This window comes from Pomacea canaliculata, linkage group LG2 (assembly GCF_003073045.1).
Source record: "Pomacea canaliculata isolate SZHN2017 linkage group LG2, ASM307304v1, whole genome shotgun sequence".
Classification (NCBI taxonomy): domain Eukaryota; kingdom Metazoa; phylum Mollusca; class Gastropoda; order Architaenioglossa; family Ampullariidae; genus Pomacea; species Pomacea canaliculata.
Window position 1 is genome coordinate 38,195,252 of NC_037591.1, and position 18,318 is coordinate 38,213,569.

At 37.7% G+C, this 18,318-nt stretch overlaps 1 protein-coding gene across 5 annotated transcripts in view; it reads right to left on the reverse strand.

Moving 5' to 3' along the window:
- Positions 1–733: 733 nt before the first annotated feature.
- Positions 734–18,318, reverse strand: part of LOC112556138 (cAMP-regulated phosphoprotein 21-like) — a 35,920-nt gene continuing 18,335 nt past the window's right edge. For 3 of the 5 annotated variants that reach the window (XM_025224838.1, XM_025224839.1, XM_025224840.1), the window contains exons 9-19: positions 18,141–18,245; positions 17,903–17,943; positions 17,206–17,405; positions 16,921–17,055; positions 15,939–16,034; positions 13,166–13,302; positions 12,633–12,866; positions 11,121–12,303; positions 10,357–10,453; positions 8,836–8,973; positions 734–6,701 (exon numbers count right to left, since the gene is read on the reverse strand). In XM_025224838.1, coding sequence (XP_025080623.1) covers positions 6,695–6,701; positions 8,836–8,973; positions 10,357–10,453; positions 11,121–12,303; positions 12,633–12,866; positions 13,166–13,302; positions 15,939–16,034; positions 16,921–17,055; positions 17,206–17,405; positions 17,903–17,943; positions 18,141–18,245 — 2,373 coding nt within the window. In that variant the 3' untranslated portion in view covers positions 734–6,694. The remainder of the gene's footprint in view (positions 6,702–8,835; positions 8,974–10,356; positions 10,454–11,120; positions 12,304–12,632; positions 12,867–13,165; positions 13,303–15,938; positions 16,035–16,920; positions 17,056–17,205; positions 17,406–17,902; positions 17,944–18,140; positions 18,246–18,318) is intronic. The other 2 variants (XM_025224842.1, XM_025224843.1) reach the window with 2 other exon arrangements.

The window sequence follows — 18,318 nt, forward strand, 5'->3', positions numbered from 1 at the left end:
CAGGCGTATTTTAGTATGAACACGTCAATGTATGCTTTTAATCGCCAGTTTTTTCCTGCTTATGCTGTGTCACAACTGCATAATGGCTTGCTGAGAAAAGTTGGGAAAAGCCAGAGCTCATGAATTCAGTAAAAGAGCTTTTCCACAGGCAACAGGGTTGTCTGGATTTAGTGAAACATGATGCAACAGCTCGAACTGCAATCCTTCTTTTAAAGTCATTTCTGAATTGAACAAGAACCTTGCTTGTCACTGCAGCATTGTACAGCACAAGAAAAAAGTCCAAAACCCACAGTTTCTTCTTTGCAGCTTGTGCAAGTGCAACAACTATCATAACTTTTTGTCCAGTAATCGGCCTCGGAGCAAGCCGGAAAGATTTAGCTTTTGGGCAGTAATGATCAAGAAGTGCTTTGGTTTCCTCTTATTGCTGATGTTAGCAGCCAAGACTGAAATCACCTTTTGTGTGTGTGTGAGAGACATTTTGCTGAAAAATGACCGTCAATTAAGTTTTTGCCTCCGGATGATTTAGGTTGCATTTGCAGTACTAGTTTCATTTAGTTCTTGTTACTCCTCGAGGAGCATAGGGCTGCAAAGTTTACAACATGTTGGCACTTAATGGGGCAAATGCTTATTTTATTTTTTGAAAGGTAGCATATGTCTAAGTAAAATGCCTAGTTATCTCAGATTCACACAGTCCCATGCACACACTTCCAGTAAAAGAAACTCTCAAGTCATAATTTTCTATCTAAGTTCATTTTGTTGTGGGAAAGAAAAAAATGAGTGGGGGGTAAAAATTATGAAAGCTCACTTGACAGGGACATAATAACCACTACTACAGAACACTAAAGAGATAGCTTATCTGTAAATAAAACATCTCGCATACTTGCAGATACAAATGAACACCTTACGCACTCGCAAGCTTTACACATCACATGGGCACTAAACAGTTATGGGGGAAGCAAAGGGTTAGCAACAGCACTGTGTTTTGGTGTGCGAAACCATCAAACACACAGGGTTTAGTCATCAATAACATGCATGGTGATGAGTGAACAGATCTCAACTGAAGAAGTGTAGCACTACAAAGTCAATACAAGAAAAATTGTACAACTGAAAAAACAAATTCCATGCTAATGGTTTCAACAACAGGTGGGCACTGTTGGCTGTAGAGCTGTCGACGTGAAGGCAAGGCAGATTTTGCTCTCACACTCTGCTCATGATACAAGTGGTACTAAAACTATAGTTACATCAGAGCTACATCTCTCTGTGACTTCTATTCACCCAGCATGGTTGTTTCTTGATAATGCCAATGGTGCATATTGTCTCCCCACTCACCAAATTTATCTCTTCCTGAAACATTCATCTACAACACAGGTTTCAAACACTGCTCTACACAACACAGCGAGTTGATGCATTGGTACTGCATCATCAGTTTTCTCAGTGTGGCTTACTGAGCTTAATTCACAGACAATCCTTGAACACCAAACTGTGATCAAACTTCTCGTGAAGAGGCTGAAACATCACAACATAATTTCTCTACTACAGGGGCATTATAACACCAATATGTGTCATTCACTGCTACGGAAAGCACAATTGTTATTGTACACTCTACCCTGAACTGCATTTACATCAAGGACAAGCTTAACAGGTTTTTATTTTTTTCTTGCTGTAACAACTGGCCCAAGAAGTCTCATGATTAAAAGATCTTCTGCAGTGGGCTATACCTATAAACAATGTATCTATTCAATTAACTGCAATGAACTTTTCTCATATTTCATTTCTTGCTCGTGTCAGTCTGAAGCTTTGGCAGAAGGCATCATTAATTGTACAATCCTATGGTAGCCATATTCCTGCATTGTAAACACATTCATACATACTGGTAAGTGACAAACACTCAAACATTGTGTCTAACACAGCCATAATTTGCAAAAACATCACCACATAACTTTTAACAAGTTGCTATACATTTTCAGCCATACTGACTGTACGAGACAGCTCTCAAACCCTGTCTTTCCCAGGCAGGCAGTTCTCCCACTTTCATGACCAACAAATAAAAGTTCTCCCGCTTGCCAAAAGAGACTAGTCAAGTCATTTATTAGCTCAGAAACATCACACCAAACATTCATCCCATTTCGTCATATACACATTTAAAGACTCAAGTGGCCACTGAGGAAAATAGAGTAAACCATCCAGTCGATCCGATTGTGCAAAGGACTAAACCAAGTTTTCCTTCAATGCTTTTGACAATGTAGGATATAGTACTAAATTTCCTTTCTTTCTGTTTTGCTAATTTTTTTCCCCTTCTTTTTGTAGCAACCTGTACATCAATTTACACTTTAATAAATTTTGATGATTTTCTAAGTTCAGGAATGGTGAAGTTTGCATAGGTACTGACAAATCTTCCTTCATGTAGACCTTCCACATTGCCTATTTTAAAGCCTAGTTGCTTAATATGCTCAATATTCTTGAAGCTTTGAACATGCTACCACCCGAGCAAAGTTTACAGGAGCATGTCCTATCAAATTCCTCTTAAAAAACCAAGCAGTTGCCAGTGAATGCTGAAGTCTGAATGCCACTGGGAACATTAAAAAGGAAAGGAAAAACAACCCCAAAAGCATAATGATTTCAACACTAATATACTACCCCCCTAAATTCAAAATAAGAGTCCAAAACATGTCATTACTAAAACCATTCTCTATCACAAGGAGTTGTAATGAAATCTGATGAAAAGTCATACATTTTAACGTGTGCAAACCTGACAAGAACAGTTACTACTACAGAATTCTGCCAGAACTACTATCAAATTAGCATGATATATGCAACATTCTTTGCTGCAAAACAAAGGCATGATTATTTCTCAAGTGAACATAGGCTGCAAGAGATCACAAATGCATAAAGGTAGTTTTAACAATTCGTTTATGACCATTGCATTTTTCTATCCTTTTCCCATGTGGGTTATGGGTGTTTAATATTTATCCAGCAACCCATGCCTACATAGTGAAAGCAATATATGGAGGTGTTACCCCAATTGGTCCTGATCTAACAAGTTGGGTGTCTGTATACTGTTCTGAATTTCTCACTACTACCATAATATTTCACAAGTTTAGCCTGGAGTGTCTTGCAGGCCTCAAGGAAATACGATGCCAATGAAATGGCAAGAATCAAGGCACACCAAGTCCTGCTAGCTTATTGCTAACAAAATGAGGCAAGCATTGTGCTTTGCAACTAAAAATATAATCTGGAACTTGTACTGATGATAAGTACTGGCCAGTATGAAAGTCTAAAGGACAAACACTTAAAGATATAAACTGGTAAAGAAAAAAGGAAATACATCAGAAGGGAGTAAGTCATTCTCACTACAATTCTTAACATTTCTTTTTAAAACCTTAAAGGCAGCCTAAGCAGCTGTGCAAACATTTTAGCACACTAGAATAAAACTCAAACTAACCAATACGGCTAAAATGAAATGCACACACTTGGAAATGTTGGCTAAATGGTCAGCAACTGATCAGCTCTAATATGAACATGTTCATTCACATAAGCTGATTCTATTGCACACAGTAAATTTAAGCATTTATCTCCAAATACAGGATGTTTTTTTCTTAATGTAACCGTATCCTAAAAATAACTGCATCTTGACTGTTCAACAATGTTATGTGGTTCTTTGAAGTAGATATATCTCTGGATGCCTCTATAGTAGTATGGAACCATGAAAGTGTGTTTGGTTCTTGTGGTGAGATTGGGAGAGCAACACCATCTACACTATTTCAATACTAACCCAGTGTTAATTTAATACAAACCAGCGCTAATTCTCAGGCGACTGTTAGTGACGATACAAATGGTTTCTGAAAAGACCAATATTTCCCAGGAAACATTTCAATACTCTTCTGTTTACAAAAACTGCTGTACCTAATCATAAAAAAATCTGTCAGCTGCAAACAAACAGAAAGGATGAGGTGAGAGGGTTTGAAAAGGGAGCATTTAACATTATAGTTGCTACAAATTTCACAGAGTAGAAAGTTGCAACTTGACACAGCTCCATGCTCAGAATCTCCAGCACATCATGAAATCCCATCATGGCTTTATCATTGTCACAGACTCTGAAGCTGTGTTATTCACATATTCAAAACTGCTCTCAGGCCAGAAAAACAATGGACCTTACTTAGAAACCCAAGGTGACAAAAAAATGATACAATAAAAGATGCTGTCTGTGCTACCAGTGTACTGAGGGAGTCGTATTCCACTTAGATCCTGGGTACCGTGCATTATCTTTCCTCTGAGAAGAAAAGGACTAAAAGTTTTCTATTCAGACAATTCATGTCACCATTGCTATGATGCACCTGCTTCATTCACAAAGATGCTGCCACAAACCCATTTCCTCACACAGTTGTTACCAATTTTCTAAAGGATCAGTGTTTTTCACAAAATTGCCGGTACAACAATACCCTCTGCAAAATGTTTTCTTTGCAAAAACTGTAATCTTCAAACAGGCATTCACTCAGGGCTAGACTACAGCTGTTCAACTAAAACAGCAGCCCACTACTCTTTACAGATTATTATGTTCTTTTCTTTCTGATGGAAGCAATACTTTTGAAACAACTTGTACATTGTGTGGTTTTAAAAAAAATTGGAGGTGGTAAAAGACAGATGGATGACTTACTGTTCCCCATCATACTCAAAAAAAAAAAAAAAAATAAGGAAATGTTTTCATCAAGGTGTTGAACTCTAACTTGCCCATTCCCAAGAACCTCTCTATTCAACTTGACTAAGAAAAATCCATCAATGGCACATCGAACAAACATGCACGCGCACTACGCATTAACACACTTCACTGCTGAGAACAATACCTAACTTGAGAAAGAAAGATACTAGGAAGATAAAAGATTTTAGTTATAAAACAGCTATAAAAATAGTATGATATTTTTTCTTTTGCTGCTTTCTGCTTTTTCGTTTCAGTTGAATCTTCCTTTAAATTTCTGTGACACTGTAACCAGAATAAGGATTTGCATTGCCACACCTTTCTCCACAGATGTCATGCATAGTTTTCATGACCAATTGATCTGCACAATGCCAAAGAACTGGGTTCAAGTACAATGAACTCAAGTCACCCTTATGCACAAATGTCTAGGGATCTAGTAGGATCAGTCTATGCACCACAATAAAATGTCTTGTGATCCATTGGAATCGGCCCACCTATCACTGAAGCTAAATGACGATGAAAAAACGTCAGTCTCACATCCGTTTTGGTGTGGATGAGGTGAGCAGTGATTCTGGGTGATAGCCAAGTGACAGAGGATAGTGCATTATTTATAGGGCTGGTAGAACGGTGGGCACATGACATATGAAAGGAGCATCATCTTTGCACACGTAAATACGCTCGCATGAAAGGGGTACAACACCTGGGTGGCACAAGCAAGGAAGGGGAAGAGTGGGAAAATGCAGCCAGGAAAGTCTGGCAAAAAAAAAAAAAAAACCAAACAAACATGCAGATAAGTACACTGGGCCTAGAGCAGCTTGGCAGAGGCCCTTGTACATTGTCAGTATCAATACTAAGATAGTTTGTGTGATATGAAGACCAGACTTTTTTTTTTAAAAATCCAGTTCCAGGCACAGCTGTAGCAAAAGGCTCCACCACCAATTCTCAATAATTTTTGAACAAAATGGCAAAATAAGCCAGAAATGCTAGAAGCTTCATTAAGCCTTTCAATTTTTCCCTTCACTCTTCCACATTCTATCAATCTATAGGACATACTATCACTGAAAGAAACTGATTACCTAAGGCCATAGCCTTTAATCTTGCAAGCATTAAACAAGGAAATAATGCTTCTGCACTGACCTATGGCCAGTTTCTTAAAAAATTTCCCATGAAAACATTAGGATATCTATGCACGATCTCCACTTGTGAATCCAGATTACACACATGTTTTAGTGCTGACAAGAAGCTCAGAACACAGTCAATTCAAAAGGGTTTTACAGCAACAACGTATGAAAACAATACTGTGCCTGTGTTAATGTATTAACACCAGTAAGTTAAAATCAGTTTAAAATATTTCAACATTAATTTTACACATTGGCTACAGATCTCAAAAAGATGCTACTGATTGAACAGACATCCATTCATAAACAATGGACAATTACCTTAATCTTGAAGGAGCAATCTGTGATCCAATTTGCACCAAAACAATTCTGATTTCATTTCTGACCGACTAAAATCACCACCTGGCCATGGAGCCTTTTGCTAACTTAGTGCCTCATTGTCAGAAGTACTGGACGTGTCATTTCTGTGAAACTGTGCTGCCTAGGGGGTAGTCAATTGTGCCAGTCACATTCTACAGGTACTGTTTTGATTCTTCACTGGGATATGCCGGTGCTTATGTGTCTCTTTCACACGAAGCACTGAACAGAAACTGCCATTTCTTCCCTTTCCTTCCAATGTTTGTCCCCCTTCTTCTTGTGATTTCAATGCTGCTGCAGCTTAGATGTGGTGAGTGGCTTGATGCTGAAGTGAAGATAGCCATGACTGTGCTCAGAACTCTGAATGAAGACTATGGTGGTGTCTATGTAGCCCTCTGCAATGTCCAGTCTTTTTTTAATGAGACTTTGCTGATGGCAGCAATCCATTTCAGATCTACACTAAATAATGTAAGATGTTGAGAAAGATGAGATCTTTGTTCCTGTTCTGAGAGCTGTCATGCACCCGTCACTGCCTGAAACAGCAAGTGTAAGATTTTAACAATAAAAAAAAGGTTATACATTCCACTAAAAATTTTAACATAAACGGCAATTCATATTACACAGATAACAGACTTCCCTCAACACTCTCTACAAAAAAATAGAATCATGTCTGTAACAAAAGAAACCAGATTCTGATCTAAATGGATTTCACCTTTAGGCAGATGTTTAATACAGTAAGTGATGCCATTCATATTATCAAAAGTATGAACATGATATGCCTATTTTGTAATTCATCATCCATTAGTTGCTGCATCTGGTGCTGAGAAATTTCCCAATGGATCATTACAGTTGTTTCACTGTGATTCTTGCAGCTAATAAAACATAAGTAAAAATTTTTAAAACACATTTTTATTTGAAATGCACTTAAAAGGGTACAAAAATGTTTGTCCTTAGGTCTAGGGATTTTGTTTAATACATATAACTTAAAATGTGAGGGACATTCTTGGAATACTCTGGGGCCTCTCACACTTTTATATTTTAAGTTATATTTAAAACATTTTAGTCTTTTTAAATTTTGTTTTTTTTCTCTGTAACTATTCCCTTCATATAGGCTGAATTATGGGAGATAATCTACAGTTAACTAGTCCTAGAGCAGCAGTTACCTCTCTTAATTCAGCCTTTAAAGTTTTATAAAAAATTAAAATTGTAATTATTACATTTTTCTGTTTTGACTTGGGCTTTTTAAAAAGAGGATATTGCAAATATTGGATCATTTTTCATAGTTCTCAAAATAAATCAATCGTATTATGATGGTTTGAAATTTGACAACATTCGTACAGAACCATTAAGTTCCAAGCTGAGAAAGAAACCTGCTTGTTAGTAAACATAACTGTTAGCTGCTGAAAGCACATTTTGAAACGACATTAAAACATCGCATATGTTTTGCCCTGTCTCTGTGTGCATCATTAAAGTGCTCCACAGTGCACTACAGACACATGGTAGACACAGTTGCTCCACTCTAACATATTGTACGTGAAAATACTGTGGGTAATGTGATGAAACTGTTATCAGTTGACAGAGATTATTCTCCAGCTGCTATCCTTCAACAACTAATTAGCACAATACAGACTATAACTTTAAGTTTGGCAATCACTACAAGTTCTACATGTTGTTGCCTCGCATATGGTGCTGTGTGGATTACCCATTTGAGGTTAGGGTTAAACCCTGCCTTTAAAATAAATTTACTTAATAAATGATAAAGACATTAATGCACATAAAAGCATTCAATTATAAAGGTTGCTTTTTAAAAATTTGTATAAATCATACTTCTTTGATATGCAGCTTTATATACAAGTTTCTGAACAGTATGTTATAAGTGTAGCAACACCACCAGCACAGATTGGATCTACATAAAAAGGAATGTAGGGAAGTGGGGAGAGGGAAATTGGTGCTTTACACTAAGCCAGCAACTAAGGCTTTATCATGGCAGAGAAGCCAGATGCCACATGCAAAGAAAGAACACAACAAGATCTGATCTGAACCTAGAGGGGGGGGAGGAGGGAGGCATTGGTGTTTTACGCAGTGCCAGCAACTGAGGCTATATTACGGCAAGCAGCCAGCCCTGTAAACAGATGCCACGTGCAGAGAAAGAACAGTGTGCCCGAGATGAGAAACGAACTCTGGGCAGCAAACCTTCACTGTATTGGTGACAGGCGCTAACCGTTGCGCCACCGGGCCGCTTTCGATCTGAACCTAAGACAGCTAGGTAACTCACCAGACCGCCCTGGGAGTGGGGAAGGGGTACAAAAACTAGCATGCGTTCTATTTTAGAGTTATCATTACTTTTCAGTACAATAAAGTTCCCAAGAATCTGTCAACTGGCATATTCTTCAATAATGACAATAATAAACCCTGAGATTTTGATGGATGGAGACCAGAGAAAAACTATGACTGTCCAGGCTGATATCAATGCTAAATAAGCCAACAGAAAACTGTCATGATGAAGGCACAATGCACAAGATTAAAAGTATAATCAAGAAATATACCAAAACTATAAAACCATTCTATTCGCAAGTCAAAAGATATTAATCCACACTTTACATGTGCAAGAAAGATAAATGAAAAGTGATGCTTTCACCAAGAAAGGAAAAAAGAAATTCCACTAACCTGTTCACTACTGACTGAACTACTCCATCTGCGGATACAACAGTGGCCACTGGGGTGGATGGTGTCATCAGCACATCAGAGTTGCTGCCACCACTACGGTAGCGCTTGGATGTACGTGACTGACGAGAACAACCACCTCTGCTCAAGCAAACAACATTTAAGTTATTCCTGACTTTTAAAAGCATGATCATGCATTTGCAGAAAAAATAGAAAACAACAGGAAAGAAGAAATGCTAGTTACGGTTAAAAATAAAATCTACCCACTTTACAGCAATACACAAAAGAGGTCAGGATGGTAGCAGTGTTTCCAATCAATAATGACGTGATAATTACAAAAGCAGCTCCAAATAACATGAAGGAAATTTGCAAAGAGGGTCTCAAAATAATAAAAACAATTTTGGCATTGGGAGTCTGAAATGGTAAAAGCATTTATGTTGCTCAAATTTTGTCTTTACTCATTATTAAATACCTCATTTACATGCACAAAATCACACCATAATTAAAGCAGGATCAAGATTATAATATTAATATAAGAAATGTGTCCTTTTTCTTCAACACATTTATTAAAAATCTGTGGCTCTTAAAAACCTCTAACATTTTTTTTTTTGTGATGAGGGTCTGAGAATCTAACTCTGTGCATATCGTGAGCAGGAAACGCTGTGGCAGTGTTAAGCAGGAAGAGATGCTAATAAGGTCAGAAGGATGCAATCAGGTAAGAATTTTTGTTTTTATTGCATCATTATGAATGCAACTGTGAGATCCATGCCTTAGAATCTTCTGGGCTGGATTCTCCTTTCTGTTAACAAATTTCACAATTTCCAAAGCAAATTTCAAAGTTTTACAGGCACTTTCAGTACGGAAAAAGGAGATTAGGTCCTCATGCAATGGACTGTAGACTGTTTTATTTTACTGACATCTGGCTAGACTTAGGAGCTAAAGACATGCAATTACAGTGAGAATGCCTTACACCAAGCTGTTAATGTTAGCTATTTCAAATATCACTAAGCACCTATGGAAAACTTCACTAAACATCTATGGGTTGTCAGACTGGCAATAAACCTGTAGCTCTCCCACAACCTGAATACAGATTATATACAGTGAAAAGAATACAGTGCAAAGAACTATTTTAGCATAATCATCTAGACAAACACACAGACACAACATATGACTAGCAAGATTAGGGTTAGACCAGTCTAGCACAAATACACGACAGATTTCCAGGTATTAAAGTCCAAAGTGAGATTCTTTTAAGTCTGTTTCATTTTCAGTCTCGTTATGATTTTCAAAAATAAACAGCTAGCTCATTTTTTTGGGGGAGCTTTCTGTATGATTCATGGTCATTAAAGAAATTAAAAAAGGAGAAAAGGATTCTTTCCTTTTGTTTGTACAGAGTATACACATAAGTTCCTTGCAATCACATGCAAAATACATAACACATGACTCTACTTGGTCACCAGGTATTACAACGTGACAAATTCTGACAGAAAAACGGCACAGCTGAAAACTGTCAGGCTACATTACCTATGTTTAACAGGCTGGCCTGGTTGCTGTGGGAGTGCCAAGTGAAGAGGCTGAATCTGAGGCCGTATACTTGCTGCTCCAACCATTCGATATTCTCCTGCTCATTCATGTTCACAAAAACCAGCATAAATGAAAAAATATATGTAAAAAGCTGTGCATTTAGAACCAGCTACACTATTTCCCATACACTTCACAATGTCATGAATTTAAAAATATTTCAATTAAATAATGTTCCTCAGCATCACAAAAATCAAACATTTTAAAATATTAATCTGTACATGAAGTCCACTAAATGTTGGGTTTTTTTTTAATCTTTTCCTTTATCTGATGTCTTCCCTGCCAGTTATGGGATAAGTGCTCTGGGATCTTAGCACTTTACACAGAAAACATGTGGCATGTATAGATCAAGATCCCTTTAAAGACCAACAGATAAAAGATGCACATTTTGGCAACGATTAAGAAGCAATATAAACCTAGAGCAGCCAATAAACTTTTGAAAATTATGTACTATATAATAATAAATATTTTAATATTTTTGTTTACAATCACCCCAAGTGAAGTATAGGACAAATATTTTAATATGCATTTTTGTATTATCTAAAATATTTAAGCAATTTGAAGGAGCAGCTTAGAATGGTGTAATGTCAAAAATTAACAGAAGCATGCATTTAATATATGACATTTTTACACCATTGAAAGGAACAATAAAATCCTCAACACAAGCCATAAGGTGCAGCTTTAGTTGAAAATTCACATGTTCAAACCTTGCTGTGCAGGTCGGATTCCTGAAGCTACGATCTGTGCAGGAAACTGCATTGCTGTCGTCTGATTGATCCCAGGGATGAAAGTGGTGACACCGGGGATACCCATGCCCACCCCGAGGCTGTCCTTATCTGGCGTTGATGCACCTCCATGTGGTCGCATGCACCCCATGGACATACTCTTGATGGGCATCACTGGATGTGGGCTGGGCCCAACTTGCTGTGGTGGGGTGGGAGTCCCGTTAGTCGCGGGATTCATGCTCAGATGTGTGGTATTGGAAGTGACATTGGTATTGGCAGGTCCAGCACGTAGAACTGAGAAGGACTGTGAGTGGTGTAGTGGTGGTGCACTGTGGTGTGTGGGGTGGTGACTGTGTGGCACAGCATGACCAGAGGCAGGGCCTGCCGTAGCCACATTGGTGTTGGCACCAACAGGCATTTGCACCACCTGCCCTACAGGACGCACCTGTCCTGGAAACTGGGGAGAAGAGGAAAAGATTGTCCCAGGGTGAAACTGTGTTGGTGATGAAACTGTATGGTGTGAGATGTGACCACTGATACCCCCGATGCCAGTCCCCAGTCCTGTTCCTGCACCCTGCTGGCTGTGGTAATTCAGTGGCTGTGCAATGCTGACTGTCAGTCCATGAGCATGGTGAAGCTGACTAGGTGGGGTGGCAGGACGCAAGGTGGACTGGCTACCTGGACCTGGTGCAAACCCTGCAAAACTTAGCTGTGGTGATGACGACTGTGGTGGGGCTCCATAGAATGCCCCAGCAGGACCAACCTGTCCAGGGCCAACACTGTTGCCTGCAGGGTTGTAAGTGGTGTATGAATACACACCATTTGCTGGCACGTAAGGTATAGAGTATGGACTTCCACTGCCATTGCTCTCACCCAAAGGACCAGTGAAAATTGTCTGTGCATATGCTGTGTTTGGCCCGATGCTAGTTTGATCTGGGATGCTGGTCTGCATTGGAGAGTTGGCCGACATGAACACACCTGAGTAGTTTTGGGGCTGCGGGTGCACACTGTAGCTGACAATGCCAGATGGTATACTGCTTGTGCCAGGGTTGGACAAGGAAAATGACTGTCCCTGAGCATCAACAGCCGTGTTGTGACCAGGTATGTAAGAGATGTATCGGACTGGTTGACCCGTTAAAATCTGAGGGTTGCTGTAGTATGGGGCCTGGAAAAAGGAAACAAAAATGGAATACCAATGGTCTGTAGAATGTATGTTTTGAAATTAAAAAAAAAAAAAAAATGTAATCACAAGCATATAAAAAGGAGTTGTTTCGCTTTTTCATTTTCTACTTCTTCCAACTCCATACCTTATCATTAGAGACTTTCAAGCTGCACAGTGTCATTATTTTAACTGTATAAAAATGTAGTAGTTTTGTTTGTGTAGAATATTATCACTAACAAGAGTCTTAACAAATATTCACGGCTTCCTTCTTTTCAGTATTATATCTTCATTTATCTATGAAAAAAACCCCTCCAGAAATCTTTGCATCAAACCTGCATTGCAGAAAATTGTGTGTGGCTAACAGGAAACTGCTGGTTAGAGGGCAGTGGCTGAGTCAAAGATGGAGAAACCAGCAGTGGATGGTGCTGGTGCTGGTGCTGTAGAGACTGTGGTTGTTGCTGCGGCTGCTGATGATGCAAGGGGACCATGTGCTGACTTTCCACAGTTCCTTCTACTGGCATCCCCACTGTTATGCCAGCGAAGCGGTTGCACAAATCTGCTGTGTCCTGCATTCAAAGACAGTGCATGTTAATGAGTGATTTGCTGTCAGAACTAGGGGGGAAAGGGGGAGAGGAGGAACCAGGAACTAAGCTGGAATTCATTTGTGCCTAAGAAGAGTCTTAAAACCATATCAATGAAAACTGGCTTATATATCATTTCTTTTCTGTCCTTCAATAAATAGTAACATATGTATAGTTCTTGTGTATCTATCCAAACATACATAAACACAGGAGAAAAAGAAATAAAGAGATTGTGTATGTGCATCACACACATCAAGTAAAACACTACAGGAATACAGACTCACCTGATATTGCACATTTGCAGAGTATATAAGACTGCAGTTTGGAGGCTGTTGAGGTGTGTTGCTGCTGACAAGCCATGGTGGGGGTTCATTAGGATTGTAACGGTAGATGGAGCCATCAGCATTTACATGTGGCTGTACTGTAAAATAAAAGCATTGGTCAGCTTGATTACTTTTCATCCCCATCGAATGTTGCTAGCAACAAAGCATAAGGGTAAGTCTCTAAAACTTAAATTTAAAATGATGTTAGATATCTTTTCTTTAAGACATGTGAGATATTAAATAGTGAACAAAAAGTTACAAAAAACAGTCAGCAAAAATATGCATAGACAGCAGCAGTAAGCTATATGCAACAGACAGCTTAATAAATTCAGAAAAAGTCATGTTACCTCGTAAGATGTATGGATGCTACAACTAAAACTGCCATATTATAGGGTAAGGACCAATGGCAATACAACTACACCACTATGTGGTCAAGTTCCCCCCTTTCAGTTCAGATTTATTTTTAATGGTAGATAAACCCATCTGCACAACTACCAACTTTATTGCAGTTTACATCGACACCACAGAATGCTTCACTGGCCTCTTTTTCATATTGCAGAAAAAATGTTCTCCTGGCAAAATATTGGCTGATAAAACTGTATATTATAAAATATCAGTTACCTGACTTTGTAATATCATTTTCTAGGTTCCTGTTATTCATTGCTTTTCACTTTTACATGTTATCAATTATCATTCCTGAAAGTTGCACAGGAAATATGCGCTGCATCGAAATCTTTATGATTTTAATCCAGCACATTTATGAAGTTTTCTAATTTAATATTAAACAGAAAAATAAATAAAGTCATTTAAATTGTGATTAAAAAATATATAACTCTAACCCTTCCCAATTAATGCAGACTTGAATGACAGTCATAGAACACTGTATACAAATTAGAATGAAGTACAGAGAACTGTCAGTAAATATAGTTGGCACAGTAATATGATTAGGATGAAAATAATAGGGAAATAAGCTCATAAGCATGCACTTCCTTTCTCTCCATCCTTCTTCAGCATCAACCCCCCATCTCCCCTTATAAAACACTGACAGGAATGCTATTTAAACAGTGCATACCATGAACTTGACAAACATTGTAAGCTGGGTTGAGCGAACGGGAAATTATATCATAAAAAAGGTAAAGTGCAATGTGGCAAACCAGGTCAGTAAAGTGAACTGTTTATTTTTTGTTACTGTCATCATCATCATCTGTTACCAAAAAAAAAAATACAAAAAAAAAAAAAACAAAAGTAAAGAGAAATGTGAAACATGAAAAAACATTTTACATCATTCAATGTGCTTAGCACCAATTTAGCCAAAACACTGCTTTCATATAATAGACACAATGAAACAAACAGTAGGGAAGTCAATGTTGAACAGATCTGGCAAGTGAGAGATATAATCAACAGCAAGCAGCAGGACTGTGGTGTCTCTTTAGTCCTTTACTTCAAATATTTCTTATAGTTGGTTGGCTACTCTGTGAATAAATAATTTTATGACAGTTATTGTTAAGGATAAAAATTTGGTCAATGCATTTTAACTGCTAGAAAATTTTGGATTAATTCATGCAAATGATGCTTTTTAAAAAACCCACAAGCTCAGAAGGACAGCTTTAACAAACTGCAAAGAAACTGAAAAGACTATCATTCCTACTCAGTTTGATGTTGAAGTGCTATGTTAAGCTGGCTCACAATAAACTGACACTGACTATATTTATTAAAAGCTGTTTTAGCATGCTGGATCCACTAAACATTAATTAAATCATGTTGCATAATTGTTTCTAAGACTTCACCTAACATTAGAAACCTTGACAAATGCATGGCAAAGTGAGTTTAAAAAACAAAAATTAGAAATTGGCTGATTTTAGACATACCCAAAAAAGATTTGTGCTTGTTTTCTCATACTAAAATCTTTAAAGATCCCATGTTAGAATAACTTGGTAAAAAGGCTCACAACACCTAGTTTATGATTTTATAATCATTTTTATAATTCAAAAGCTTCAAAATGCACAGACCAAATGTAAAACAATAAAATTAAGGTGGCCAGGGTCCAAATCCATTTACTACTACTCTCAGTAAGACAACAGCTTCAACCAAAGAATTAGTCTTTAGTTGACTGAAAGATGAAAAATGTTGACTATCAAGTGAACTGTGCTACCTGGTTGCTGGTTGTCCTAATGCTTACATGAACTGTAAATGCAGAGGGACTCTCCCTTTCAAGTCACTTTTTCCAAAACTCTGCATAAGTCCCAAAACTAGTTCTTTACTAATATTTATTGTTAAGCACTGAATAACGATCCATCATGTACAGACTATTGTATGGAAGGACTGATAAACAGATTAAAAAGTTTATAGTTAAAATTTTATAAACAAGAGCGTAAACTGTGGAGATAAACTAAAACACTCAAAGCTCTGATAATGGCAGAAGGCTGGGAAACAGATGACAAATACAAATGCTTATTACAATTTAAAAGTATACATGAGCATCTTACGTACATGCATGCATACAATTACATTTCAGACATTAAAATATCAATCTTTGGAAACCCCAACAGAAAGGGGAAAAAAAGGAAAAAGAAAAAATTTACAATTACAATGCGTTAAAGGGAGACAAGGCAACATGCAACTACTGGAAGTAGCTGGTTTTGACCAAGCCAAGTCAGAGCGACTAGCTATTTCTAGAGAAAAATAGACTGCTGCAAATATAAGCAACAATAAAAAGAGAGAGATGGGTACTAACATGTCTGTGGATTGACCACCATGCTTCCAGGTGGAATGGTGGCTGGATCAGTAGCCACAAGCACCGGGTAGGAGGGGCCTGTCCCACTGACAAACCCTGCATGGAGTACAATACAGTTTTCCACTACCAGCCACAGCATTGATCAGAGAATTCAGAAGAGACTTAGCAAGTACAGCATGTGTATATCACACAATATGAGACATTCCCTTCCGCAGCCACAAAGAAGTTCACACAAACAGAACTGATAGAAAGCACACTGGTCCTTTGTCTAAATCTTTGCTTTTTTTAATTTGCAGAAAGAACTTGGCTTTTTCATCCTGGTTTAAGGAAAAACAAATGGGCATGACCTATTGGTCTAGTGGTTGAAAAGATGGAGCCAAACTCCTTCTTTCTGCTATTTGTAAAAAATACCAGCAACTGCCCTTTTAAAAAAAAATTCCAATAAATATGAACTGGCTACAACATTCACTTTATAACAAATTAACATACTAACCTGGAAAATAAAATGTGTGTTGGCAAGAAGCAGAGGAAATGGGTAGAGACAAAAAGGTAACAAGTACCATCTTAACTAAGAGACTTTATGAGCCTACACCAGCAACCATTTCATTTTAAAATTAAGATCTGCTAATTAGCTGCACATATCAACACACAAAAATTCTAACAGATCTTATTTGACAAACTTATATGTACTATAGTCAATATAAATCAAATTCAGAGCTATAGTTTGCACTTTTCCAACTGTAAGACAAATAAGAACTGGTGTGAAAAACAGTAATAAGAGAAAAAAAAACTTTTACCAAATTAAAAAATGGTTAGTTAATTCAAATACAATGCCCACAACTTGTATGTCTGTGATCTATCTGAACACATGCATATCCGGTCCAGATCCTACATTTAGTAGATCAGGTTGAATTTATAGCATGGGTGGTAAGCATATAAAGTGGAATGCACTGTACATCAGTGTGAATAATGTAAGACATACCATGACTAGGTGAATGAGACACATCGGTAGAACTACAGCGTGACAGCGGGGACTGGTCCGAGTGTTCTGGAGAGGTAGCAGTCAGTTTACCAGACCTTACTGGCAGACCTTCATAATGTCCACTTTGTATAGAATCTGAACAATTAACAAAAGGCCTTATTTAATAATTTTCAATGATGTAAACGACTTTAAAACAACGGTGCATATGGACAACAGAAGGCAGTTAAAAATCAGTATTTAAAAGGGCATCTAAATAGGTTTTTTTTTTTGCTACGTGCAAGTTACCTGCTTTGGAAAGACTGCGGGTACGAAGATTCAAAGGATCAAGGTGAATGGCTGGGTTGCCACCATAGCTATTCGATTTGGTAATAAAGCCACGAGGCCCTCGGCGTTGCCCATCTTCTGTACCATAACCTGAGGATTCTGTGCTACTCCAATCTCTGTTCATGAGCCCACTTTTGTTTGCATTGCAGCTGGCATCATCTCTGTGAATTGTACAAGAAATCTTTTACTAAGCTCTTATCTTCTAAGAATAGAGAGAAACTAGATATGTCACACTGGCAAGCCAATAATGGATCCAAAATCTTTATGTCAAGAACATCATTAACAATATGTAAGTCTATTTATAGACTAAGACATCTTCGTCATGCTCATGTTAATCCTTGTATTAACACATATTTACAATACTGAAGTTTAGTGTCGACTTTATAGCATGCAAGGATGTATACATTTACATTAATGCATTTATAGCTAAATACGAACAAGACAAATTAAAAAATAATTATATACCGTAATCCCTCACCACTTCACGCCTTCATTGTTTAGCGGGATTTTAAAAGAAATTAATGGGAAAAAAGATTCGCAGATTACAAAATAACAAAATTTTCCAAAATCAGCCCTTTGTTTGACAACAACTATTAGCAACATCTACGGAAAGAAATCTACACACTTTTTCATGAAAAAGAAATAAAGGTGTTCTTACTCTATCAGTGAATATGAAGTGGTCTCGTCTTGTGAAGCACTCTGAAACAAAATGCCACAATAAAAATCCTTCTTCCTCACGTCATAAATAATGAAAGTTCATATACAAGCCAAATATGCTGGGATGTTTGAAAATGATTGTGCTAGGAGCATGTATCAAACAGTATTATATGACACACTACAGTTTACTCAAATGGAAATCTTACAGTTATAAGACTCCAAGTCATATATTCCCTCACCCCAAAGATCTGTCTTCGTTTTTCATCATATGAACGTTGCCTCTCTTCCAAGGATAGTGATTTAGCACGATTTCCAGTATACTGACTTTTATCGCCTGTTCTTGACTGGAAAAGTAAACATAATTGAGGCACAAAGAGAGAGCAAGAGATAGGCAGCAACAAAAAAGAAAAAAAAAAA